A 27833-nucleotide genomic window follows, 5' to 3' on the forward strand; every position below is an offset into this window, starting at 1 on the left:
GTGTCTGACAACATCATTCAACTAACAGATGAAGATGCAGGTGCTTTTCACAAGCTTGATGTAGCAGGAAATAAAGTCAAATAAAGCTCTTGGGGTTTGAACATGGTCTCTGGAGACAGAGCTGCTCTATTCTGAGAGGATCACAATCACTCCACCCTGACAATGCAAATGGGCTTTTCAGTCTCACTGTTTGATTGGTCACATGATCTGGACTGGAACACACCAGTTTCACTTCTGCTGAAAATGTCAGGATGAAAATAGATACATGAAAATGTCATGAAAATCAACTGAATTCAGTCTGTTCAGTTTGATTGACAGGGATCATATATTACACCTAAAACATGATGATCATATTAAACACTGACTCATTCTCTTCAGAAACACAAGATTGATGTTGATTTAGATGATCTAGTGTTATTAGTGTTTGTCTGTGATCAGTGTTGTGTGTGATTGTGTTGTATGAGCAGCTGCAGTATCTCTCAGCTGTATCAGTGCATCACTGTGACGTCTGACTGACCGAGGTTTTTGTACCACTCTTTATCACTGTGTGAACACATGTTTACTGTTGATATAGTGGTAACTCTGACAGTAATAATCTCCTGTATCTTCAGTCTGGACTCCACTGATGGTCAGAGTGAAATCAGTTCTGGATCCACTGCCACTGAATCTAGATGGAGTTCCAGTATTACGGATTGATGCTGCATATATGAGGAGTTTAGGAGCTTCTCCAGGTTTCTGCTGGTACCAGGACATACAAGTATATGAACCTGTACACACATCTGTCACTGCTGTGTTTGTTTTGCAGTTTATAGTCACTGATTCACCAATCTGAACCGTTTTTACAGAAGGGGTTTGAGTCACAGTCACCTGTCCACTGAAACCTGATAGAAAAAGCAGAATATTTGTAAAAGATTCACTGTTGATATTATATTTTATCATGATTTTTTTTGTTGAAACATTTACCTTGAATAAACAGTGTGAGAGTCCAGATGAAGAAGGTGATTGTGTTCATTGTTGTTCTTTTGTCTTGTGTGATGATGAAGATTGTGTTCTGTTCTGCTCTCAGTCATAAAGTGTTAAACTCACAGCACTATAAACACTCTCAGAGCACTGAAGCATGTGTCACAATGCAAAGTGACTCTCTCTATTTAAATTTACTCAACATTAAACAATGGTCTAATTAATTTATGATTTCAATGAAATAGCAGCTGCAGATAAAGACTCATGTTCCCTGGAATAATAACTAGTACACCTGTAAACAATCAAGACAGCTAATTAAGGACTGTAGACTCACCACTCACCCCACAACAATGTCAAGTTTCATTCAAGACTTTTGTTTTCTCCTGTGCAGTGTTAATCTTCTTCATAGTAGAATTCCCTATTTGTTGCTTCTCCTAACAGTACATATCGCACTACTTATCTTTGTTACACTGTGCTGAAATCAAGCAAAACATCAGTTTCATGCAGACCACATCAGTCAAGCTTCTATCAGTTTAAGTTACTGTTTAAGCTACATTTTTAAGTTACCATTTCACTTATACTTCAGTTATACTTTACTGTGTTGCTCTGGAGCTGAACCAAAAAAATGTCGGTGTATTTTAATATTTTAAATACTTTAAATTGCTTTTTACTTATGAAAACACATCATGGATCAATGTTTCAACCATTAAAATAATTTGCTCAATTACTTTACCTTTAACAATGACTGGTTAAAATAGGGTAGGCAATTTCAGAGTGGCTAACAATAGCAAGTTAGCTTTGAAAGCATTAGATCCCACCGTCCCTTCAGAGTGCTCCCCATAGCCACGGCTCCTGTAAAGGCCAGAACACACCAAGCTGACGAACTAGTGGTGATGAAAGCAGACTGTGGGGTTGGCTCACGTCGGCAGCGTCTGGGTCCAAAGTTGGGCTGACACACCAAACCAATGCTCGACAGCTGACGGCCAAGTAGCACATCAGTTCTGCGCCTGTGTGAGATGAAATGCCTTTCCAAACCAGCAGGTGGCAGTAGCTGAACAGCCAATCAGAATGATCAGATGGCTCGACGGACCGACAAGCTCCGACACTGATTCAACATTTCGAATCGGCCGAAAAAAAGGCAACGAGGACCAACTTCAGCCAACGGTGCGGAACACACTGAGAAAACGTAGCCGGCCGACAAACAAAAACTGCGTGTGTTCCAGCCTTAAAACACATGAATGCACACAGCAGCAGCAGAGCCTGCAAAGCACCACGAGACAGGAGACGGCATTAAATTATCTCATGTCTCAAAGCACATAACATTACAATAATAATGAATGTAAACAGCCCTTTCTTGTACCACCTGACTGCTGCAGATTCATATTGGCGTTGATAGAGTTGACATATTCTCTGCTGCTATCAGCTGCCACTTAAGGCCCTGGTATGCTCACAGAAATGTTCTTTACTTAGTTAGAAGTTATAAATACGCTAAAACTGCTCCAAGAACAGTTAGTGAGTAACAGTCCTCCCCCTCATGTCATTCCTGGAGTATGTGAGCAAGATACGTGAACGTTTGCATCATGTGCGTGAAATGGCTAGAGCGAATTTGGCTGTGAAACAAAAGCAAATAAAACAGTGGTTTGCTTTGTTCTTAGTACTCGGTTTCCAAGTGGGCGACTCGGTATTAGTATTACTGCTTGTCCCAGGTTCTGCATTATAGAAACGGTTTTCTGGACCCTATCCAAAGGAATGGAAACTGAGTGAAAAGTTAAGAGTTAATATGCTTAAGCAATACATTCACAAAACCAGTGACATTACAAGCGATTCTGCTGTCTCAGTGGAGCTAGTGTCTTCTGTTGTTGAAACTGAATGTAATGGCTGGGTTAACCATGAGGAAGTAACAGTGCCACCCAAACTTACGAATTTGGAAACATTGAAGTGTTGATCATTTATATTACCTTTGTGATTCTCATCGAAGAGATATTGTGCTGTTGATGAAAAACAATTTTTGTCTCTTTTCTATGATACACTCACTCAAAAAAAAAAAAAATGTTTTGTTCCATGATATTGAAGTTACTGATTCACCTCCCATCAAACAGCATCCTTATCGAGTCAGTCTGTGGAAGAAAGAGGAAATGAAGAAGGAGGTAGATTACTTGTTGTGACATGGTCTGGCAGTGCCTAGCTCGAGTGCATGGAGCTCGGCATGTCTTTTGGTGCCAAAGATTTTAGGTTTTGACTATGGAAAGCTTAACAGTGTCACTAAACCTGACTCTTTTCCTCTGCCCAGGATGGAAGATTGCATACATTGCATGTTTGCAACATCCTATGTCATTAAGGTGGACTTGCTGAAAGGTTATTGCTTGTGCCTCTGATGTCTCTGCATTCGTGACGCAGGATGACTTTCTGCAATAAATGGTCATGGCTTTCGGGATGCAGAATGCTCCAGCCAATTTCCAGCTGCATGACAAATTGCACAGCATACTTAGATGATGTGGTGGTTTATTGAAATTCATGGAGGGATCACATTAACACCTTACGTGAAGTGTTTACAGGACTTGTGAAAGACTTAGGCAGAACAAAAAGAAAAGGGAACAACAGATTTTCCACCAGGCCCTCCTCTGGGGGAAGGAGTGGCATGCTTACTGTATCCTGCAGAAGAGCAGCTCCTGCCATCCTTGAGTCGATATTGGCCATCTCAGGGATGCTTCGAAGCCTTCCCAAGAATCCTCTCACTGCCTGCCTTCATATTCCCTTCCTGAGGTCCCACTCGGCCTGGCACACAACTGGCCCTGGTGCCTGCACAAATATGGGTTTGCCCTAGTGAGCTTAAGTCAGGGAGGATGAAGAACAGGTTTTCCTGGTTGCACTGTATTGGCCCAACTTGACTTTTTTCTGAGCTTATGCTCCTTGCAACAGCCCCTTCCTGGTGAACCCCCTAAGGAGGAACCTCTGGAACCTCCATGACTGACCCCTGGGTGGGTCACATGTCAAAGAACTGTGTGATCTTTCAATCTGCTGTAACATTCAATAAAGCTTCTCAACAAGTTCACTTTGTGTCTGACAACATCATTCAACTAACAGATGAAGATGCAGGTGCTTTTCACAAGCTTGATGTAGCAGGAAATAAAGTCAAATAAAGCTCTTGGGGTTTGAACATGGTCTCTGGAGACAGAGCTGCTCTATTCTGAGAGGATCACAATCACTCCACCCTGACAATGCAAATGGGCTTTTCAGTCTCACTGTTACCCCCTTTCCACCATCACGAACCAGGTGCTAGTTCAGAGCTAGTGCTAGTGCCAGTTCGGAGTTGGCTCAACTGACAAGCCTTCTAAGAACCAGTTTGCCTTTCCACAGGCTAGAGAGCACCACAGAGCCAGGTCTTGCGTCACTGTATATGTCTCATATTTCACAGCAAAGCTAGCGCTGCAGCACCAAACACAAACACACCTGGCTCGTTTGAGATGCATCGGCTTCTCGCAAAGCGATCGGCGCATGACATCAAAGCTCTGCAAGAACGATCCAAAAGCACAAGGAGTCGTATGCTCTACAAACACTCCCGCGGACCCACGGCACCCTCTGATGCATCTCGAACAAGCCTTCTATCAACAATCGTGGATGTTTCACTACTGTTGATGCTCATGGCTTTGCGAACCTACATCGGCATCCAAAAACGGCTCGCCGTAATTTGTATATAGATGGAGATTACGATCGAGCTGCTATTAGCTCGATTAGCTACTATTTCAAAAATGGCGGTCATAAGTTTCTTGTTGGTCACGGTAACCCCGCCCCCAGCCCCTGACACAAGCGGTTCTTACATCTAGCCCAGCAATGTTTTGGTGCTACTTACGAACCACTTTTCCTGGTTCGGAGCTGGTGCTTTGTGTGTCGAAAGACAAAGAACTGATTTGAAACTAGGCTCTGGCTCTGAACCAGCACTCAAACCGCCTTGGTGGAAAAGGGGTATGTTTGATTGGTCACATGATCTGGACGTTTGTTAGCTTAAAGATATTTGAAGTTTGTTGATAGTAATGAACTTTATAGTAGCTCTTTGATCTGGTGTACAGAAGTGTACAGTATATGGTTATCAAAACACTCCCAGTGGGCACTGGACATCAATGTAATATCAGAAAAACACTGGACATGAACATTGGGCACACATAAATTTCTGTTAAAAATGAAAATTGGGTTGACGTCAAAACTCAGTGTTGGCTTGAAGTTAGCTTCCAATATGGGACAGACAATGCATTTTGTTTGGAAATTAAAATCGGGTTGATGCTAAAACACAAATTTGGCTTGAGATCAACCTCCAACATTAGACAGATGTTGTATTTTGGTTGGAAATGAAAATCTGGTTGACGTCTAAAAAGTGTTGGCTTGACATCAATACTGAATTTTGTTTGGAAACTAAGAACAGGTTAATATTAAAATCCTTCATTGTCTTTATCAAGCTCCAACTTTGAACAGACCTTGAATTTTGGTTAGAAATTGATTTCTGTCAGAACCCATCATCAGTTGTCAAATACCAGCTTTAGAGAAATATGTTGAAACATGGTGTGACGAGCAGGGTGGGTGAGAGCCGTGAGGGAACGGCGCGAGGCCGGTGACGCGAGTGATAATGAGCGTCACCTTCGAGGCGTGCCGGCCTCGAGTCTCTCACGGAGGAGCTCCGGAGGCATAAAAGGAGGAGCGACATCAGTGAAGGACGAGAGAGGACCAGGCCTGGACTTTATTTTATGTTTTATTATGTTTGTGTGGCCGGCAGACGTCCGCGAGGGCCTGCCGACATTACTTTCGTTTTGTTTGTTTATTTTGAGATTAAAGTTTTGTTGAAACGTTCGCCGGTTCCCGCCTCCTTCTTCCCATATTTACGAACTTTGTTACACATGGTTAGTATGAATTCCATGGCTGCAGCAGTGCAATGATATTACGCAGCGCCCGTGAGCCCCTGCTTGCACAGGGAACGTGCCTTGCAACCATGGAGACGTATGTGAGAGATGCTGCATAATATCATTGCACTGCTGCAGCCATGGAACGGCAGCAAAGTTCCTTGATTATTATGCCTGAATGAGAGTATAGTTCCTAGCCATATCAGCCTAGAAAATCACAACTTTTTATTTTCTGTCGGTCTTAGTACACTATTTAACTACAGAAGAGTCAAGTTTTAAATAGGACAAATATCAAAACTCTTTGGTCATTTTTAAGCGCAATGCTAACGGTCTAATCAGATTCAATGAACTATGCTAAGCTATGCTAAAAGTGGTACCGCCAGAACCGGAGATCGGCTGAATGGATTCGAAAACGGTAAAACTCAACTGTTTAACTCTAGGGGAGTTGGAAAATGAGCCTATTTTCAAAAAAAGTGGAGTGTTCCTTTAAGTGTGTTCCATAAAATGTTCAAATGTGAAAATGTATCATTGATTAATTACTGTACGATTATTTTTGAATAAATCAAAATTAAAAAGCAAGGTACAATAAGCCTTTTCTGTTAGTCACAGTGACATGAGGCAATGGCATGTTCATCAGATGAGCAGTCGAGCTTCAGAAAACCCTGTGCTGCAGTGCTTTTATTCCCATCACTGGTTGTAGGTTTAACTCAATTGTATATTTGTAGACCGAACTCTACAGCATGTTAGTGTTGCAGTGCAGTTAAGTCAAACTTAAGCTCGGTGGAAACTGTACAAAGATCCACTGCTGACAGAATGATACTTGACAACGTTAGCCATGTCCCACAAATAAAAAAAAAATAATATTAATAAACAAATGTTATCAAGGTCAAAAATAATTCATATATTCCCTACCTCTGCTCACAGTCACCATCCACAACAGATACTTCTTCTTTGGGTTTAATGGTGGATTGGTGTTGTGATCACATACCGCCACCTACTGTACACTGAAAATACTCCTTGTGTTCTGGATTGTTTTCCTTGCAATGTGTGCTCTGAGCCAACAGTATAATCCTGCGATACTGGAGGATGCAGCTTCTGCACTGCAGTTCGAGGACCTAGTTTTTAGTGACAGTGCCATGTAGCAAATTCTACTCTATCAGAGGACATCTGATTCAAACATGAATCAAACAGGTGCAGAGATCTGACCCATGGAAATGATTAACATAAGAGTGGACACAACTATATTAAACTTGAATGTGCAAGCCATTTGCATCTCAGCTGCTTCCTGTTATTTTAGCTGTGCAAAAAAGTTCAATACGTGGCTTGATGTTGCAAACTGGTATTTGTTATATTATTATTTATTTTTTTTAACCTAATCATACTAGGTTGTTGTGCATACAACTGTACAGTTTACTGCACTACGTTAAGTCTATGTTAAGCTGTTGAGCTCAGAATGATAAAATTCCAATACATAGTTTAAACCAAAAAGGCAATAATCCAAAAATGGGCAGAAAAACACACCAAACATAAACGTGACCGAACGGATGGCACTCAGTTAGTTCACACTTTTGAAAACTGATATGGGAGTCATTAGACAAATTACACTGGAAAATAGAATCTCAGTACATGATACAGATGGAGGTATAGCCTTTTCAAAAATGCTGGATGAGATGAGAGAGTTGCGGGATGATTTGTGGCAGGATGAACTGGCAGTGTATTCGGGCATGGGCCGTAAAACTTTTTTGTAGAGCAGCAATTTTCATTTCTGCTCTCCAAGGCAATAAGGAATGGTGAGAGAACATTGTGCTTGGTACATTTTTCATCTTCAAACTTGGGTCTTCAGCCGACAGCGCTTGCCATAATGTTTACGCGCTAGGTCAGTAGGCTGTTCGAACACATTCACCCACATCAGGGTTTACACTATGAAAGCAATCTGGTCGAATGCTTTTTCGACTACCTCTGGAAGTGGTTGAAAGTGCACAAGCTCAACGTTTTTCACACTCCGTTTACACCTGTTTTTACTGTCGTCCACTTGTGATCCGATCGACCAAAACACATCTTGATAACAGGTGGAAGCAGAACCTTTGACAGTGAAGAAGGTGTCCTCCAGTGTCAAAAGGGTGAGCAGAGGTTTATAATGGTGTGTGGAAGACCATCCCCAATCAGACCTCTCGGAACCTCCAGGAATCTCTACTTTGATGTCACGGTGTGTTCATCAGTGAAGGGGATTTCATAGGCTTAAGCCGGCATCATGGCACAATGTTGTGCTCCTATATTTGATGCTACAATACAAACAAGTTTCCCTCATTTTCTTTAGTCACTAACCACTCAAATGTCTAACAAACAAACAAAAGCCCTACTGACATGACCAGGCACTTCCCAAATCCTTCTGAAAGTATGCAGAGACAGTGTTCTCCCACAACTAATGAACTGCACAACATATCCATGGAAACCGGGGGAGGGGAATCATTCTGTTTGTCCTTGTTGTCTGCGAGGTTCAGTTTCTATAGACGAGCTTCAAGAGTAGTATGTTTTTGACTAATTGGATTTGGTGCTCAGTTCTGAGCATTTTAAATATAATAATGAAACTAGTCACAGTTTAAGCTCTTCTAAAATGATGGGATGCACAAAAATAGTCAAAATTTTATATTTATTTATTGGATATTAGTGTTTAAATTGGATTGCAGTGATGGATTGTAAAATAATGTTTTTTTTTTTTTTTGGATTATAACACTTCCAGATGTATCTGTCTGATCAGACTCAATCTATCTGGACTAATGCGTTATTGAAATTAATCAAACTCTGGTGTATGTTTATTGTTGTATGTCCTTAAGCTTGCGTTTAAACCTGGAGATTAGGTAGGACTTTGGCACTCTGATTTGAAGGCCATAATTTGCCTGCAAAGTTTGAGAACCAATGTGCTCAATGTGAAAAAATAAAATATAAATTAGGTTGGGAAATCCAACTCATTTATGTATTGTTTTGGATGGTTTGTTTCAGTTGACTGCTGCTGCTGCAGAGATTAATCAAAAAAAGGTTAATTCGGTCATCCTGGTGTTGTGCATTATGCCAGACATATGTAGACAAGTTTTTATTATTATTATTATTATTAATCTATAATAATCAGGTTTAGAAAGAGCTGCAGGTTCATTGTAAATCTGTCTGGAGCAGAGACAGAAGAGAGCAGTCGTTACATATAAAAACTGTTCCCAGTGCTGTACGTGAAGAGCATAACACAGAATTAGAGCATAAAATGCTTAAAGTGTTAGTCCACTTCAAACATGTTCATAAACATAAAGACATGGCACAGAGGCCCTCTACACAAAAAGAGTTTCTGCATTCCTAAATTTACATCGGACTCACAGGGAATGCTAACACTGATCTCTATGTACACAGGCAATAATTAAATAGTATAACAACTGTCTTTTACACTCTATGAAACATTTTGAACACTTCACTGAAACTCAAACTGCCACTCATGGGAATGATGAACTGCTTTAGCCGTCACAAAGTTAAAGTCTTATACCATTACTCTGGTGAAGAGAATCATTTGTACATTGCAGCAGTAGTAAAAAGAGGGATGAGTACCATCTGTAGCTTTTTTTTTTTTTTTTTTGAATGCCAACAGCATTGGTTTTGAGAAGAGTAATGCAGTTAATTGGGCACCAGATGGTGCCACTAACATTCCATACAAGTGCTTTGTGAATTCTGCAACCATCGCCGTCATCAATCCTTGTCTTTCTGAACACTCGGCACAGCTTTTGCATAACGTACAAGCAGTCCGCGTCCTCTGGATTTACAGTGGCGGCTGCTGAGACTCCTCTGCACGGCTGGAGTCAGTGCTGGAGTTGTTGGTCCAGGTTTGAGATGGTGAAGCTATGGCTGATTCTGTGGATTCCACTGGCTCTTCATAAACAGGTGGTTCTGACTCAGATTGAGCTTCAGTCTCTGGAGGGTAAGGAGGAGGTGGAAGGTCAAACCATGAGGGTCGCCTGTAGAAAAAAAAAAAAGTGTTGAGCTTTATAACATGAGATATATGATTATGGTTGCAGGACAGAACAAGTTTTTAATAAACAGGTGAAATCAATGGTGTTAGCAATACACAAGTTAACACAACAACTAATGCAGTTCTCTCATGACAACTCTCGAGAGATTGGTATGGTGATAGAGATTGGTGTGGTAATGGTTATGGCAATGTCAGATCTATACAGGTGGAGCTGGGGAAGGTGGAGGGTTTCTGAAAGCACGCTGCACTCTTCTACCAGCAACACACCGGTATTTGTTTGAATGTTGAGCTGCAGCTCATTTGCCGCTGAGGCAACAACAACCAATCAGCTGCTATGTAGATAATGTAATCGCTACCAAATGAGCCTGCATCATCTAGAGTTTCATGCCAGAACTAGGTATTTCTTTTGAGATACTCATATATTCTACTTCAACTTACTATGCTACAGTTTCAACACACTTTAGAATAAAATGATCAAACATAAATCATCTTATAGAGCTTTTAAGTTAGATCCACCAAACTCTGCACAGGCATTCAGGCTATTCTGAGTAAATGTGCTATATCTAACATATCAGGTTTCTAGAAAAAAAAAAATCTATTCAACTATTTTAACTTTCAGAAAGGCTTTGTCAAGACTACAAGATTTTTTTAACCTCAATTTTTCTGATTTTTGTTTAAAAAATGTCTTAGCGGTTGGCTGATATACAGTAATGCTAGTATTTGGCTTTTTTATTATTATTATCAGCATCAGCCGATAAGTTATTTTATTTGAGTGAATTCTTTGATTAGTACTAGAAAGGCAAATGCTAAAATCTTTTCTCATATAGCTCATACAGCTATGTCCAGTTTGCCGCTTGAAACTTAAATAGAAAATCTTGACATATAATGTCATTTATAAGCATTATTATACTTAAGCATATGCATACCCAACATCCAGCACAGCTTGCGAGTATGTTGGTGGCAAGTCTATGACAGTTCTAGGATATTGTGAATGAGAGAGCAGCTGGAGACTATGGACTGAGCTGAATGTCTCTGATGGGGACGGATACTGGGGTGAAAGGCCATGGCCTCCAGGACGGACATGTCCTCTGTCCACTATGACAAGCCGGGACAGCAGGAGAGGTTGGTGGCAGGCGCCTCTGTAGACCCCCTGTGGCAGCAGGACACTTCGCTTTCTCTGATGGTGCAGGACAAGAGCCAGCAGTGCCACTACCAGGACAAAGATGACGGCACTGCCAATAACTGCATACATGATACTGGGGTAATAGTGTAGTCGATAGTCCAGAGTCACAACGTCCTGTCCTGGGTATTCTGGGAGGAATTGGGAATGATTTTAGATTATTCAAAGATTATTTTAGATAAATATCCAAGTAAATAAACTGGTACATACATATTAACAAATACACAAATGCCACACACACAATCATACCATAAAGCGACACCCTTGGGCAAATTCCCAAGATATATACTCTGATATAACAGATGGCCGTGTTAATCAGGTGTCTTTTTTATATGCTTATGCTACATTTATTTTAAAAAAATCTGCAATTTTAGCAGGGGCGTGTAGACTTTTCATACCCACAGTAAATACAAACTAAACAGTAAAGTGTTTGAATATGCTATCTTCTTATGTTCCTTAGGGACAGTACAGTTCTGATATTGTGTGGTATATCATGGTCTAATGAAGTCTGCTGAGATCTTATGTGGTTTTATTAGGAGTCTGAAGAGGTCTAATGGGATCTGAAGTAGTCTCCAATGGTTCTTATATGGTCTAATGAAGTCTGTCAGGATCTGATGTGTTTTTCTGTTGAAATTGTGTTAAATGTTCTGGTTAAGCCTAATAGAGTCTGAAGTGGTTTAATGAATCGATTTTACACTTGTCAAGCCAACAGTACAGTTTGTCCTTACACTTTAAACTTTCTCTAACTAAATATTCAACTATTCATTCAGTGAACACATGACTATTATTACCAGTGTTGGGGAAGCTACTCTGAAACTGTAGTTTGACAAGCTACAAGCTACTCATAAATTAAAGTAGTTAAACTGCAGTCAAGCTACCCTTTTGAAAAAAGTAGTTAGCTACACTACAAGTTACTATCAAAAAGTAGCTAGCTACATTGAAACTACTTTGATTTTTTTTTTTTTTTAATGACAGCTTATTACAAATAACTGGATAACTGTTAATGAAGAATGTTTAAGTAAAATGTTTGGGGTTTAAAACAAAGTAATGCACTACAATTATGATTTCAAAACGTACTGTTTTATTTTGTAAACTATATCAAAAGATACAATACTCAAATGTAGCCTATATCTCACACTGACTCTCTTTGCATGCTTTATACATTCAGAATTTGAATATACTGTAAGTTTTGTTTTTCATGCTATGAGAGGACCGACGACCAACTGCACTCTGCAGTTTCAGAAGTGATATCTACAAATAAATGCAGGATTCACACTAAAAATTGCTACCATAACCAAAACACGGGACAAAAATATGCAATAATAAGAATAATAATAAGAAATGTAAATGCAGACTAGAAAAATATTAGAATTTTTGTGTCTATATTTTTTAAATTCTATTCCAATTATTTGTAAAATGACTTCAAATCTTAAATGTCTCACTATACATTGCTATGGTGGAGCTGTTGTTTACACATTACATCTGCACTTTACTGTAGCACCCTCACTTATTTCAGAAGCACCCTCAATGATTTGACTCTGGAACCGGACCTGCACTTAAACCGAACCAGAACTTAAATTGGATACACAGAAAAATGCAGGTTAAACTCAAAGCACATGCAGTGATAAAGCTTTGAGACGCGAATCATGTGCTTCTCGCTTACCCGAGCAACCGATTTTATTAGATCAGCCTTTGCCATGTGATAAGCGCACTAAGCTATATCGCGATTTTGTTTTCAGTTCAACTGACGGATGCTTTGTCCTTTACATAATTATTCATGCAATCTCTTCTCGATGAACTGCTGATGAACTGATAAAGCCGCAAGATGCGTTATATAACAATAGATGGCTGTAATTCACGATTTTAGTTCATGATCTGAAGACGCTGCGCTACTTTATGAATTAATTAGGCTCGTCAGAACGCAAAACGGAAAGTAGCTTGTAGCTTTTGGTCGCGCTACACTGCTATTTGCTGGAAAATGTAGTTAACTACTGGAAAAGCTACACTATTTTACTACATACAAGCTACTGAAAAATGTAGTTAAACTAGTAGCGCCGCTACATGTAGTTAACTACTCCCCAACACTGATTATTACACATCTATGCACATGCATTTGGCAGACACTAACATTAAAATCAACTAATATTGCATTGGATGTATACATTGTAGCAGTTCATGCATTCCCTGGGACCTTTGGTTACAGGGACATCTATGAATTATCTATGAACACAGCCAAACTCATTAATTAGAGAGTGCATCCACGATACTTTATCTACAAAGCTTATTTCAAACATTTAAGCATAAGCATTTTGATGAAATCACCTTAAAGTTCAGTTGAAAGAGTCATTCAGTGTGCAAACGGGGCTTGTCTGTACCTGCTGTTGTAAGGCAGTTCTCTTCATCACTGTTATCTTGACAGTTATCCTCTCCATTGCAGAGAAAACTGCGATCTACACACCGTCCATTATTACAGTGGAAGCGTGCGGATGAACACACCAAAGGGTTAGCAGCTGTGGGGTGGAGGGGGGAGAGGTTTAGAGATTAGCTTATATTATTATTGTAATTATTTCATAAATTTGTATATGCTCTCTTTCTGCTGGTATAATAAATATTTAATTATTATAAACTGTTTGTTTAATAAACAGAAGGTGAAGTACACCTAATAATCTCACAAATCTAACTGAACACCCTTCCAGTGAAGTGAGTATTAATTTAAGTTTAACCTGTTAAATTCAGCTGGGGTGCAACCCATATAAAATCTAACTGTTCGATAACCATTAGCTTACCAATTAAAATAGGTATGTTTTTAAACTAAGGAGCTTGACTTTACAATAAACATAAGCAAAATGGCCAACTTTTAACTAGTGCTTTTAAATTTACTGACAAATAATTAGTGTTCCATTTTCAGAATCAGAATCAGAAAGAGCTTTATTGCCAAGGAATTTGTCTTGGTGAAGAAAGTACATAGTGCAGACATACATGATAGTGGAGACATTACACAGTAGAGATGAAATATAACAATAATATAGGAAAACAAACATTTAAATAATGCAATATAATATAGTAGTAGAAAACTAGAAAAAAATATATAATTGTTTTAATAAATGTTTACAAACTTACAGTTTATGTAAATTACAAATGTTCAATTTTTAGATGTTATGTACAAATGTACAGTTATTGTAGACAGTGTATATTATGGGATTATTTAATTGTTCAGGCTGAATACATAGCCTACGGGAAAAGACCGTTCTTGTGCCTGGCTTTTCTGATGGTCGGTGCTCTCTACAATGTTGCCAACTGCTTTTAATTGAAAGTAGCTAAAAGTCACTAGATGACATCATAATGGCAAATTCATTGATCTATATAAATATGAATATAGATCAGTACGCAAAATAAGAATCTAAGGGTTGTCTAAAGGCAGGAACACACCAAGCCGACGGTTGGCTGTCGGGCAGTTTTTCTTCGTCGGCCGACTAAGTTTTGGTCCTCGTCGGCTTTTTTTCGGCTGATTCGAAATGTTGAATCGCTGTCGGAGCTCATCGGTCTGTCGGGCCATCTGATCATTCTGATTGGCTGTTCAGATACTGCCACCTGCTGGTACAGAAAGGCATTTCATCTCACGCAGGCACAGAACTGACGTGCTACTTGGCCGTCGGCTGTTTAGCGTCGGTTTGGTGTGTCAGGACAACTTTGGACACAGACACTGCCGACGTGAGCCAACCCCACAGTCTGCTTTCATTGGCACTAGTTCGTCGGCGTCGGCTTGGTGTGTTCTGGCCTTAAGAAGTTGTCTCTAAACTTAAAAAAAAGTCTCAAAAGGGGCGTTGAAGTCACTAAATCTAGTGACAAAATCCCTAAATTGCCCTGTAAAAAATGACCGTGATTTTAACAGTAAAAGACTGTAAAAATGCTGCGGTGAAAAACTGTCAATTGGTTTACAGAAAGTTTCCGTACAATATATACGGTGAATAACTGTAATAGATCTAACGGTACATTTAATGTAATTTTACGGTAAAATACCGTTAAATTCACAGTTTTTGGAAGTGAAAAACAACAATTCATTGTAAAATTTACAGTGAAAAACCGTAAATTGACATTCCCACAATTCCCTGCGTGACACTTCACATTTGATATATTTTCGTTGAAATAACTGTTTCTTCTTGGTTTTTCTCATTTTTTTCTAATCAGTTATGTACATTAGGGTTTTATGTTACATCTAATGTTGTTAAATTAATGTTTATTGCATTTTTTAAATTTCATGCATGTTACCATGATGGTGTTTAGTGTGTGTGTGAATGACACTGTGTGCACCTTCTATATATTAGTATTGTCCTCCTCAGCTTGTGGAAAATCTGCTTGTGATGAACTTTGATTCATCATGTGACTCTTATCACCACTGTGTTTGGTGACTGTCAGTGTATTATAGAGGTACAAATCAGATATTAGTACTTCATTAGGATGGTAACTTAACATTATATCAGTTAATGAAATACGTTATTTTACTGTAAATTTAACAGATTTTTTTTTACGTTGCTACTGTATTTTTTACGGTAAAGTTCTGGCAACCACAGCTGCCGGTTTTTTACCATAAATTTTACTGGGATTTTTTTTTACAGTGGGCTCTGTAGTGCTGATCAGAGGGCAACAGTTCAAAGAGAAGGTGGGCTGGGTGTGTGAGGTCCAAAGTGATTTTCTGAGCCTTTTTTCTTATTCTGGAGGTGCAAAGATCTTGGAGATGGGGCAGGGGGGAACAAATATTCTTCTCAGCCATCCTGAGTGTCCGCTGTAGTCTCCTGATGTCTGATTTGGTGGCTGAACCAAACCAGACAGTTATAGATGAAAACAGGCCAGACTCGATGATGGCTGAGAAGAACTGTTTCAGCAACTTCTGGCAGGTTGAACTTCCTCAGCTGGCAAAGGAAGAACAAACTCTGCTGGGCCTTTGAAGTTTGGAGGAACTCCCACTTCAGGTCCTGAGAGATGGTGGTGTCCAGGAACATGAATGACACCACTGCTGCCACAGCACTGTTCATGATGGTGAGTGGGGGGAATGCTGGCTGTTCTTTCTGAAGTCCTCTATCATCTCCACTGTTTTGAGCATGTTCAGTTCAAGGGTGTTGTGACTGCACCAGACAGCCAGCTGCTCAACCTCCATCCTATAAGCAGAATCGTCATCGTTAGGCCGATGACTATGGTGCTTTCTGCAAATTTCAGGAGCTTGACAGAGGGATCTTTTGAAGGGCCGTCATTCGAAGAGAAGTGGAGAGAGCATACAACCCTGGGGGGCACCAGTGATGATGGTGAGGGTCCTGGATGTAAGTTTTCCCAGTCTCACTTGCAGTTACCTGCCTTTCAGGAAGCTGGTGATCCACTGACAGATTGGGGTGGGCACTGAGAGCTGGGTCAGTTTGGCTATGAGAAGATCAGGCATGATGGTATTGAAGGCTGAACTGAAGTCCACAAATAAGATCCTTGCATAAGTCCCAGGTCTATTGAGATGTTGCAGGATGTAGTGTAGTCCCATTTTGACTGAATCATCCACAGACCTGTTTGCTCTGTAAGCAAACTGCAGGGGCTCCAGTAATGATCTTCAGGTAGGCCAACACCAGTCTTTCAAAGAACTTCATGACCACAGATGTGAGAGCAACAGGTCTGTAGTCATTAAGTCCAGTGATTTTGTGTTTTTTGGGGACCGGAATGATAGTGAAGCATTTGACGCAGCAGGGAACTTCACACTGCTCCAGAGACCTGTTGAAGATCTGTGTGAAGATCAGTGCCAGTTGGTTTAGCTCAGACATTTAAACAGGCAGGTGAAACACCATCTGGGCCTGGTGCTTTCCTAGTCTTCTGTTTTTTGAAGACGCGGCTCACATCTTCCACACAGACCATAAATGCAGGTTGAATGGCGGAAGGGGTGTTGCAGGAGGTGTTGGTGAAGGTGTGAAGTGCAGATCAGAGCAGGTGTGGGGTGTAGTAAAATGCATTTAGATCCTCAGCCATTTGTTGATCCTCCACAGATCGGGTGGACGGTGACTTTCACTTTGTGATGTTCCTCAGGACTGTCCAGACTGACTCCAGGTCATTGGCTGAAAACTGTTTTTTTCAGCTTTTCAGAGTAGCTACATTTAGTCACTCTGATCTGCTTTGTTAGTATGTTTCTGGCTCAGTTATATATAGATTTTATCCCGACTTCTGTAAGTATCCTCTTTGACATGATGAAGCTGTGTGAGTTTCCCAGTAAACCATGGTTTATAATTATAGAATGATAAGAATGTCCTAGTAGTTATGCACATATCCTCACAGAAAATGATATATGATGTTAGTGTCTGTGAGCTCGTCCTTATCAGTGGCTGCAGCTTCAAAAACATGCCAGTCAGTGCACTTGAAGCAGGACTGTAATGCATGTGTGACAGTTATGCTTGGATCACTCATTCATGCCATGACTAACAATTGAGATATTTATAGAACGTGTGTGGTGACTGGTATTGTCAGGAAAACACAGATACAAAATTGAGGATGAACCCAGGAGTGGAAGTTTTATTGCAGATTTCATGAATGGTACATGTAAGTAGATAGATAAACACAATGGATTGGAACTTAGGAAATGAGCCATACAGATGAAAATGGAGACAAAGATATTAAGAAAGACAGGATAACAGGTATTCACAAGGTAAACAGGCAAGTCCAACAACAACAGCGAGTATGGGAGTCTGAACTCTGCTTATTCAAGGCCAGATGCTGACTGTCCCTGCGTTCCATTCGGAAGGGCTCATCCCTATCCCCTAATCCCTTCAAAGGGTTTACCCTCCGGAGTGAGAGCTTAGAAGGGATGAAGGGTGTAGGGGTAAAAAAAAAAAAAAAAAACTCTTCTTTTGGAACGCACTTCAGCGTCATCTTAACGAGACAATCAAAGAGGAGTAAATTGTGCAAGCAGCGCCTTTAGTTTAACGTTAGTTTATTTATTTATTTTAGGTTTATTGCATGTAGGCTATAAAGGGGCGGTTTCCCGGACAGAGATTGAGCCTAGTCCAGGAATAAAATGACCTTTTAAGACAGATTAACAGAAATCTGCTTTCTCTGTCATGGTTTAAAATAGTCCTAGACTTAGTTTAGTCCAGAGTTTAATAAGCTGATTTCCTGGAGGAAGACTAGAGCTACTCCAGGACTAAATTGAGGTTTAAATTAAACCTACCAGGAGGCAGGTTTAACTTCAGATTAACGTTGTGTTTCAAAGAAGACACATGTATATATATATATATATATATATATATATATATATATATATATATATATATATATATATATATATATATATATATATATGTATGTATAAAAATTTCTATATATATTTTCTATATATAAATTTTATTTTTATTTTTTTGGTGCTTTTCACTTTATTTAAACAATTTATTTTGAATTAACACCATTGTTTCTGGTTCAAATGTGATTGCTCCAGGTTAAATTGACTTGAAATGGTTACTAGAACTTGAAGTTTTCATTTTGAAATAACATGTTTCAGTCTAGTAACCAATCAAACAGGACTTTCACTTCCCATCATGCTTTGCACCGGGCTGAAGTGGGAGATTAAATGTTGAAAAAGTGTTATTTTATGCAGTTTTTAGAAAGATGAGAATATGGAGAGACTTCTTACTGTTTAATGTTCTATTATGTAAAAGTTTTTGTTATGTTTGTGTTTTTTGGAGATTACCATTGTGGTGAAGTGTAGAGCTTGTGCTTACCTGCAGACAAAAATTGTCTATTATATAATGAAGCAACCACTACAGTAGTGCTTTGGATCAAACCAGCCCATTTCTACCAACTCAGTTTCTAGACTGCTAACACTGATTATCACATTGTGTAAATAGTTATGTTTAGTTTGTTGCTATGTAAAAGACAAAACAAACGCATTAATAATCACATGATTATTATATATATAGAATTCATTACAAACAGGCATTTCCAGGCATTTTTTTTTCCCCCTACAGTTGATGTATTTTGCTTGCTTTAAAAGAACTGTCTTTTGTTTAGTAAAGTTTTTTTTTTATTATTATTGCAGTCTTCTGCTGCTGCCATTGTTTTCCTTGGATTTGCTTCTCAATTCCATGCAATTTTAAGCTTTTCTTGGTTCAGTCCATGTTTTCTAGGCAACCTCTCTCATGCTAATTCAGATTAGCACAGTTGGTTTTAAATTAATCTAGTTTATTTTAATTCAGGACTCCATAGTCCAGGTTTTAGTAATCTGTACTTAATCTGTGTTTCAGAAAGCCATTTTTTAAGACATGATTAACTATTCTAGATTAAGGCCTATCCTGGCTTAATTTAAACCCTGTCCGGGAAACCGCCCCATAGTGTCTATGTATTTTAAACATTTGAATGGACTGATAAAGGGAGCTGTAAAGTATTTTTTTTATTGAAGTACAATGTAATTTTGACCATAATAATGTACCAAATCTAACTCGTATACATATTACAGTAGTATAGAAAAATACTATATATACATTTATAGGTAAAATCGAACTCCTAACCTGCTGTACCCATTCTGTGACGTCAAAGAACTTCCCTGTGCAAAGGATCATGGGGGCCCGAAGTGTCCATCAGTTGTACCCTTCGAAATCCTTCATTCAGAAGGGCCCTTTGAAGTGGCCTGTTTTGAGCACTTCATTTTGGAACAACCCTTCAACATGGCGGCCATGATTATTTTCACTCCGAAGTGCCCTTCGGAGGGCGATATATCCCGTTTGGAACGCACCGTCTGTGACTGAGGTGAGTGTTTGTGCAGTCCGTGATTAAAAGTATGATAAGTAACAGGTGTGGGTGCTTAGTAGTCCAGAGAATGTGAACAGGGTGCAGATAGAGAGGGAAAGCCTGGTGGAGGCTTGATGGGTATGCATGTAATTGCTATTTGATTTCCCAAATGTTGATATGAATCAATTCTGAGTAAAATAATCCCATTATAATAAAAAATGGATTTACGCTCAGCAAGAGCAGGAAACTGAATGTGCGGCCAGTCAAGTTCTTCCTCACCAAACTCATCCAACCATGTCTTTATGGACCTTGCTTTGTGCACTGGGGTACAGGCATGCTGGAATAGAAAAGGGCCTTCCCCAAACTGTTGCCACAATGCATTTTCCAAAATGTCTTGGTATGCTGAAACATTAAGATTTCCTTTCTCTGGAAGTAAGGTGCCTAGCCCAACCCCTAGTCTGCCTCAAACGTCACACCCACGGACGGTTGGCTGAACGCCTGATGCACACTTAACTGGAAACACTTCAGGATTTTCAAATTCATCATCTGGTTGGTTGAATCAACAGGATGTCTGGGAGATGGTTGCCTGAAAACAAATGCCGTAACGCCAAACCCCCTCGCGGAAGAAGAACTCTGTTGTGTTTACAACTGTGACAATGAGCGCTTACCAGGATTTTGCTGGATTTTCAAAAGTATGTAACATTTGTGGCTCCATTGTTGCAGTAAACATTATTGAATTAATAATTTATTAGATGCACGCCATTCCGTTATTGTAGGGACATTGATTTCTGTCACTGTTTGACATTTTGTTTAGTTTTTTCTCAAACACTGAAGTGCACAAAAGGAAGTGTATATATATTTCACTTTACTGATAATGAAGTGAAAATGAAGAGTCATTTTTCCACAAAGTATGGTTTAAAATGTTGTTTTGGTCTAGGTGCACACCTCATTTGTGTAAGATAATTAAAAAAAAAAAAATCAGTTACAGCTCCTTAATGCAGTGATATATAGGCACAAACTAATCATCATTTAAAAGTGTTTTTGTTCATTTACCTAAAACCATGGTTGATGATTCTGTGCCCATTTATACATTAGACAAAGTTGCCCTGGCTGAGCATTGGATACTCACTGCAGTTGTCTTCATCGCTGCCGTCAGGGCAGTCCCTGAAGCCATTACACTGGAAGCGACCAATAATGCAGTGGACCCTGTTTGCACAAGCAAAGAATGTGGGTCCACACTTTGACTTCACTGAGAGGGAGAGAGAGAGAAATAGAGGGGAAAAATGTAAAAAAGCAAAAAAAACAATGTTGGTCTCTGCAGTAGCAGTAACTGTAATTGACTGAGATGCCGTTGTATTAGGATTTCTTCTAATACATAAAGTAAATAAGCTTGACAAGTCCCACAGACAGAACAATACAAACAATATAGAATATACAAAACAAGCTGCAATATCAAGCCATACATATATTCTACAGGAACTTCCTAAAAACACTATCTATTTGTTGTTGTTCTAACTGTATAGACTATTTGGTTCACGCCTTTATGGACACATTGTTTGGAGTCAACAGCATCTGAAGCACAGTCAAATACATCTGATTAAATATAACTGAAAATACAATCTTTCAAACTACTTGGTTGAACTAATTAGTTTAACTATTTGATAAGTCAAATAATAATGCAAACTAGTAAGCAATTTTTAATTAAGAATTACTTTAAAAAAAGTCAAGTAAACAATTACTAATAAAATAAAGAACAAAAAACTACAGTACAAGCAATAGGACAAAGAATGCTGGAAATCAATCCAGCATTAAACTGTAGTTGGCTTATTAAAGCTTCTAAAGTTACTCAAGAGCAATGGGCATTTTTAAATTCTGTTTAATAAACAGACAACAGCAAGTATTATACATTTACGCTGCGAGATTACACATATGTATTTTAAATGACTGTTTGACCATGACAAAACATATATTAACATATTGCCAAGACAAGCATCTTGATCAAGAAAGACATCCAACGTCTCATGCATAGTCTTATGTGGCAGCATTGCTACAAGAACACACACACACACACACGCACGCACGCACGCACGCACGCACACACACCCCGCCCCCACACACACACACAAAGTGTTGATCAGAGATTTGGGCTGTAACGTTGCACATTTTCGTAGCAAAAAAAAAATTGCCATGGGTCTTTCCGTTTGGCACACGTGTACCAAAAGAATGCAGTGTTGTTTTAACCATCAGTTTTAATCAGTTTGTTCATTCAAACTTAATTTTTCCCCCCTATGATGGGACAATATAATTTATATAGATATACTTTAATGTTGTCTGTAAGTGCATGATCCAAGCTGTCAGGTCAACTTTATTTTTAAAGCACTTTATACAATACAGATTGTTTCAAAGCAGCTTTACAGTCAGGTCAATAATATTGTTGAATATTAAGTGTCCCTAACTAAGCAAGCCAGAGGAGACAGTGCCAAGAACCCAAACTCCATGAGGTGACACAGTTGAGGAAAAAAACCTTGGGAGAAACCAGGCTCAGTCGATCAGTTCAACATGGTGTGATTATGATTCATGTTGCATCATAAGTCAGAATTCAGATTGGGATTGGCAGCATTCAAATATTTATCTAGCTCATTTTGCTTGATCATCACGCCAGTATAGAGACAAAGCTGTCCATAGAAGTCTGTGCAGAGGATCTGTCTGGTTCTTGTGGCCTTTGTTGAGGATCTGTGCCGATGGCTGTCATGTCAAAAATGTCTTGACAGGGGATTGTCTAGTTGACACGTCTCTGCTGACATTCAGGGCTGTGTTGTGGTCGTGTCTAGGTGCAAATTGTCTTAAACATGAGACATGCTTTATATTAAGTGCTTCAAACTACATCATAAACCCACATGGCTTGCCCTAACAGAGAACGCTGATCCAGACCTGCCTAAAACGCCTCGATCCAAGTCCAGATATTACTTTCTCAAATGTACACAATGTGAAATATTAGCATAATGCCCGCCAAGACATATGTAGACATAAGGCGAGGTTTCTTGAAGTGAAGTGTTGTTGCATGTCGCAGAGACTCTGTGTCTACAAGTGTCTAAAAATAAAAAAAGAGCACTGTGAAATGTTCTGCTCAAGTCGTGCTTACACAGTTGGATCTGATTGATCTGGATGATCAGCCGCATTTTCAGAAGAGCAGTATATTTCTGACACACAATGCACTGGGTCAGCTGGCCAATCAGAGCACTCTGAGCATTTCAGAAGGAGGGGCACTGTAGAAATCAGTGTGTTTCAGACAGACTAGGAATAGAGAAGCTGCAGTAATGTACAGTATGTGAAAAGTATTGGGTCTCATTCACTAAGCATGTGTATGCACAAATACACTATATTGCCAAAAGTATTGGGACACCCCTCCAAATCATTGAATTCAGGTTTTCAAAATCAAGCACTAGGCATTCAGACTGCTTCTACAAACATTTGTGAAAGAACAGGTCGCTCTCAGGAGCTCAGTGAATTAAAGCATGGTACCCTGATAGGTTGCCACCTGTGCAATAAGTGCATTTGTGAAATTACCTCACTACTAAATATTCCATGGTCAACTGTTAGTGGTGTCATAACAAAGTGGAAGCAATTGGGAACAACAGCAACTCAGACATGAAGTGGTAGGCCACGTAAAATCACAGAGTGGGGTCAACGCATGCTGAGGCACATAGTGCGCAGAAGTCGCCAACTTTCTGCAGAGTCAATAGCTACAGACCTCCAAACTTCATGTGTCCTTCAGATTAGCTCAAGAACAGTGTGTAGAGAGCTTCATGGAATGGGTTTCCATGGCCGAGCAGCTGCATCCAAGCCTTACATCACCAAGTGCAATGCAAAGCGTAGGATGCAGTGGAGTAAAGCAAGCCACCACTGGACTCTAGAGCAGTGGAGACGTGTTCTCTGGAGTGACCAATCATGCTTCTCTGTCTGGCAATCCGATGGACTAGTCAGGGTTTGATGGTTGCCAGGAGAACGGTACATGCCTGACTGCACTGTGTCAAGTGTAAAGTTTGGTGGAGGGGGATTATGGTGTGGGGTTGTTTTTCAGGGGTTTGGGCTTGACCCCTTAGTTCCAGTGAAAGGAACACTTAATGCTTCAGCATACCAAGACATTTTGGACAATTTCATGCTCCCAACTTTGTGGGAACAATTTGGGGATGGCCCCTTCCTGTTCCAACATGACTGCGCACCAGTGCACAAAGCAAGGTCCATAAAGACATGAATGAGCGAGTTTGGTGTGGAGGAACTTGACTGGCCTGCACAGAGTCCTGACCTCAACCCGACAGAACACCTTTGGGATGAATTAGAGCGGAGACTGCGAGCCAGGCCTTCTCGCCATCATCACTGCCTGACTTCACAAATGTGCTTCTATAGAATGGTCAAAAATTCCCATAAACACACCCCTAAACCTTGTGGAAAGCCTTCCCAGAAGAGTTGAAGCTGTTATAGCTGCAAAGGGTGGGCCAACTCCATATGATGGGATGTCATTAAAGTTTATGCGCACGTAAAGGCAGGCATCCCAAAACTTTTGGCAATATAATGTATGTACGTGTATAAAGTAAATACACACATTTTTTTTATTAAATAAAATAGTAAGAAAAGATGTGTTACAGTACAAGCTGAGGGAAAGCTCTGCATAAAGACACAGATTCGCATATGTACAGCTGTATCAGAGGTCTGTAATCTGGGTCTGTATTAAAGGTGTTTATTGTGTTTGAACTGGTTTTGATGATGCCACTCTTGGCATTGCTCAAGGTTTGTGCTGCACACGTCTTGAGACAGCTATACCTGGATGAGTGGTCTTTGTACAGCATTGCTATTGATGACAGTCATTATTGGGGAACAAGTGACCTCAGAATGTTGTGATTGACCAATCAGAATCAAGCATTTCAGTGTGCTGTGTAATAAGAAAAGTTACTTGCCATGGCCAGGAAAATAACATTCCTGTATACGATTCCACTGAACAGTCTGTGAACAGACTGCTTGATTGTAATATTAATTCTAAATAAAATGTAAAGCATTCTCACGTTTCAGACAACTTGGATCACGTACCTTTCCTGCAGCAGCTCACTCTGTATCCTCTGCTATTTTTCATATGCGTTTTGTCCAAAGAAATGTGTTATTCACTAATGCAAAGTGATGTGACTGGCTGATGTTTTCCCAGGCACAGTGTGCAGATGCAACTAATCTATAATTACATTTGTGGTTATTTTCATTATTGATAATAATCGATTTTATCGATTAGTTGTTGCAGCCCTAATTGGTACATAAGCAATGGTTTTGTGATCCAAGGCTGACGTAAACATTCAGAATTGTCCAGCATTGTGGAGTGAAAGTAAGACTTACGGCAACCCTTCTCGTCACTCTTGTCAGAGCAGTCCGGAGAGTTGTCACACTGCCTATCTCCAGGAATACATTCACCATCCCCACACATAAAGTTTCCTGGAATGTTGCACTCTGTCGTAAAGTTATTTCCAGGAAAAAGCTGGCAATCTGAAGAAAAGAGACAGTTGTAGTTACAATCTATCTATTGGAGATTATTTGAATGGTGAAATGATTCTAGAAACAACATACCAGACACAATTCTCAAATTACTTAAGTAGTTTAGTCTCTTAAATTAAGTTGATCCAACTCAAACATTTGTTTTCATAATAATTACAAGTCAGTTTGGTTGCTATTTGTGGACTGAAGTGTTTTTTTTTTTTTCTTCTCCTATTTAAAAGTATGTGTGAAGGGAGTGTGCATAATGCATGTTTTGTGTGAAAACTGAACTGCCCATTCATATTATTTATTCATGAAATTATTTTGTCATACACAACTACTATTTATTTATTTATTCATTGATTTATTATTGTATTTCGGGTTGTTGTAATCTCATGGTACAGAAAAGGGTGTCGAGTTTAAATTTGAATGGCGGGAAAAGCCAATGCATTCTCTCTCTTGACCTGCCCACGAAACTGGTCACCACGCTTAACGGTCACTCTCATCTCATTAAAATTAATCATCAGTGGGATGTGTTCAAACAGTGAGTTTGTTACAGACATCCCACCCAGCAAAACTCCATTTCAGGGAGGTTGCATATCACCCCCTAAACATGTCAAACTCGGTCCTGGAGGGCCATTATCTTGCAGAGTGGAGCTCCAAAACTTTCTACTAGTCTTCCGACTGTTTTTTTATTTGTTTAAAAAGCAAACACAATTAAGGCACTAATTGTACCAGTAAAATTAAGTTTTATGGCGCAAATTTCTACTTGCCAATTAACAAACCAGTCATGTGGAAATGTAACTTTTGCCATTTCTCGGACTCCAGTTAGTTTAATTTACTTGCACATTATTGACTCAAACATGGCCCGTACTCTACAGTTTCTCTTCTTTCGTGTTTAAATGGCACGTGTATGTACACATCTAACACTGAATTCCCTGAAGATTAATTTCACAAGGTTTCATTCAATTGAAGAGCTAATTGTTGTCAGGAGGCGGCAGATGTTTCTGCTTTTCACTGATCTGTTTTCTTAGATTGGTATGTTTCTTCATCTAAGAGGACATTTGACATTCATTTATCCTTATATAGACTGCACATTTAAAGCATATACTCGACATTCAATGCTCACAAATGCAGATATCAGCAGAGTGCATCAGACTACAATCTGTAAGTTGCAGTAAGGAGTGACTATGATTTCCAGGATAGCAACACTGAATTTTGAAAAGCCTGTGAAGGAAAGTTAGTCACAGCACTAATGCACTACAACACCAACTGCAGTACAGTTTGGCTCAATTATTTTTGAAAATGCAAACACTGCCCCATGTATAATTTATGTAATTTATTTTTACTGTCTGAACCTCTTGTTATAGAAGCTGTCAGGATTTTATAGAAGCACAATTGCACTTTTAGTGATAGTGTTGTCAGAGAGATTGTTCTGTCAGTATCTGAATGTAATGTTCTTCACCCGTCAATCACACATGAAGCACATTTGTCAACCACCAAATGGAGAAATCATATTTTGAAGACATATCCATTTATAAAGCCTGACAAATACATTGAAACAGCAAAACATTTATGTATGCATAACCTGTCCTTTATTTCTTGCAAGAGTAGCTGAAGAAAACAATGTTTTAGATAAAATTCACAGCACCACAACATGACAACCTAGAAAATATTCATCTTATCAAAATGGTTCTTACTATCAAGAGATTCCTCTTCTGTCAAATGGAAAACAGAGATTATTATTAATTCTCTATAATGATGATTTTGTAAATCTACCATTTAGACATTTTTACAAAAATTTTAATATTTTTGTAAATTACTGAGCCACAATACAGCCAAATGAATGTCCCTATTTGAAAAATATAGCCCTACAAGGTAAAAAAAAAAAAAAACATAAAAAGAAAAAGAAATGACAGACCAGTACATTTTTGAGCGTATTTTCTTCAAGTGTAGATTTAATGCAAGTTCAACATTTAGAACATTCAACAAGACTTGCATTCAATTACAATCAAAGACTTCCCATCACAATATAATTGGTTTCAAGAATTTCTGACATTGGCAACAGCTGTAACAGTCAGATAGCTTATTAGACACAGATCCTCAGCTAAACTCGCAAGCATTTTCTTTTCCCTTTCTATTCTGAGTATAGAATAAAGAAACAGATGCAGCAAAAACAGGTTCAAAAATGTAAAATGCTTATTTTTAAAAGGATAAATAAAAATGTCTAACTCTTGCGAGTGTAATGCAATGTTGTTTTTTCCATCTTGAAATGCAGTTCTACAAATAATTGACATTTAATAAGTTAACTTTGTCTAGTTAAATAAATGTAAGTACATTCAGAGACTTTAGCATAACTCCCAAAATAAACATTTACTTTAAAAAGATAAAAACACAACACTATAAACAGCCTACTAAAAAGTCAAATACAAAATGTAAACTATCTTTTGTAATCTCTTAAATGATTTTTTTTTTTTTTTAGGTGCAATGTGATTCAGAGCCAAATCAATCAACCAAAAGTGCAAAAACATTTAGACTC

The 27833-nt window shown here is 39.1% G+C and overlaps 1 protein-coding gene and 1 gene segment (V, D, J or C); both read right to left on the minus strand.

Annotated features, from left to right (window-relative positions):
- The window catches only part of LOC137015518 (Ig kappa chain V-III region MOPC 63-like), a 55410-nt gene extending 54383 nt beyond the window's left edge, over positions 1-1027 (minus strand). Inside the window, 2 exon segments of the V gene segment in view lie at positions 552-881; positions 964-1027. Of these exon segments, the coding sequence occupies positions 552-881; positions 964-1012 (379 nt within the window).
- A 7498-nt stretch (positions 1028-8525) lies between these two features.
- The window catches only part of ldlrad3 (low density lipoprotein receptor class A domain containing 3), a 30191-nt gene continuing 10883 nt past the window's right edge, over positions 8526-27833 (minus strand). For all 5 annotated transcript variants that reach the window (XM_067379798.1, XM_067379797.1, XM_067379799.1 and 2 more), the window contains 5 exons: positions 25160-25306; positions 20910-21029; positions 13411-13545; positions 10782-11166; positions 8526-9841 (listed from right to left, as the gene is read on the minus strand). In XM_067379798.1, coding sequence (XP_067235899.1) covers positions 9646-9841; positions 10782-11166; positions 13411-13545; positions 20910-21029; positions 25160-25306 — 983 coding nt within the window. In that variant the 3' untranslated portion in view covers positions 8526-9645. The remainder of the gene's footprint in view (positions 9842-10781; positions 11167-13410; positions 13546-20909; positions 21030-25159; positions 25307-27833) is intronic.

Source organism: Chanodichthys erythropterus, chromosome 24 (assembly GCF_024489055.1).
Source record: "Chanodichthys erythropterus isolate Z2021 chromosome 24, ASM2448905v1, whole genome shotgun sequence".
Classification (NCBI taxonomy): domain Eukaryota; kingdom Metazoa; phylum Chordata; class Actinopteri; order Cypriniformes; family Xenocyprididae; genus Chanodichthys; species Chanodichthys erythropterus.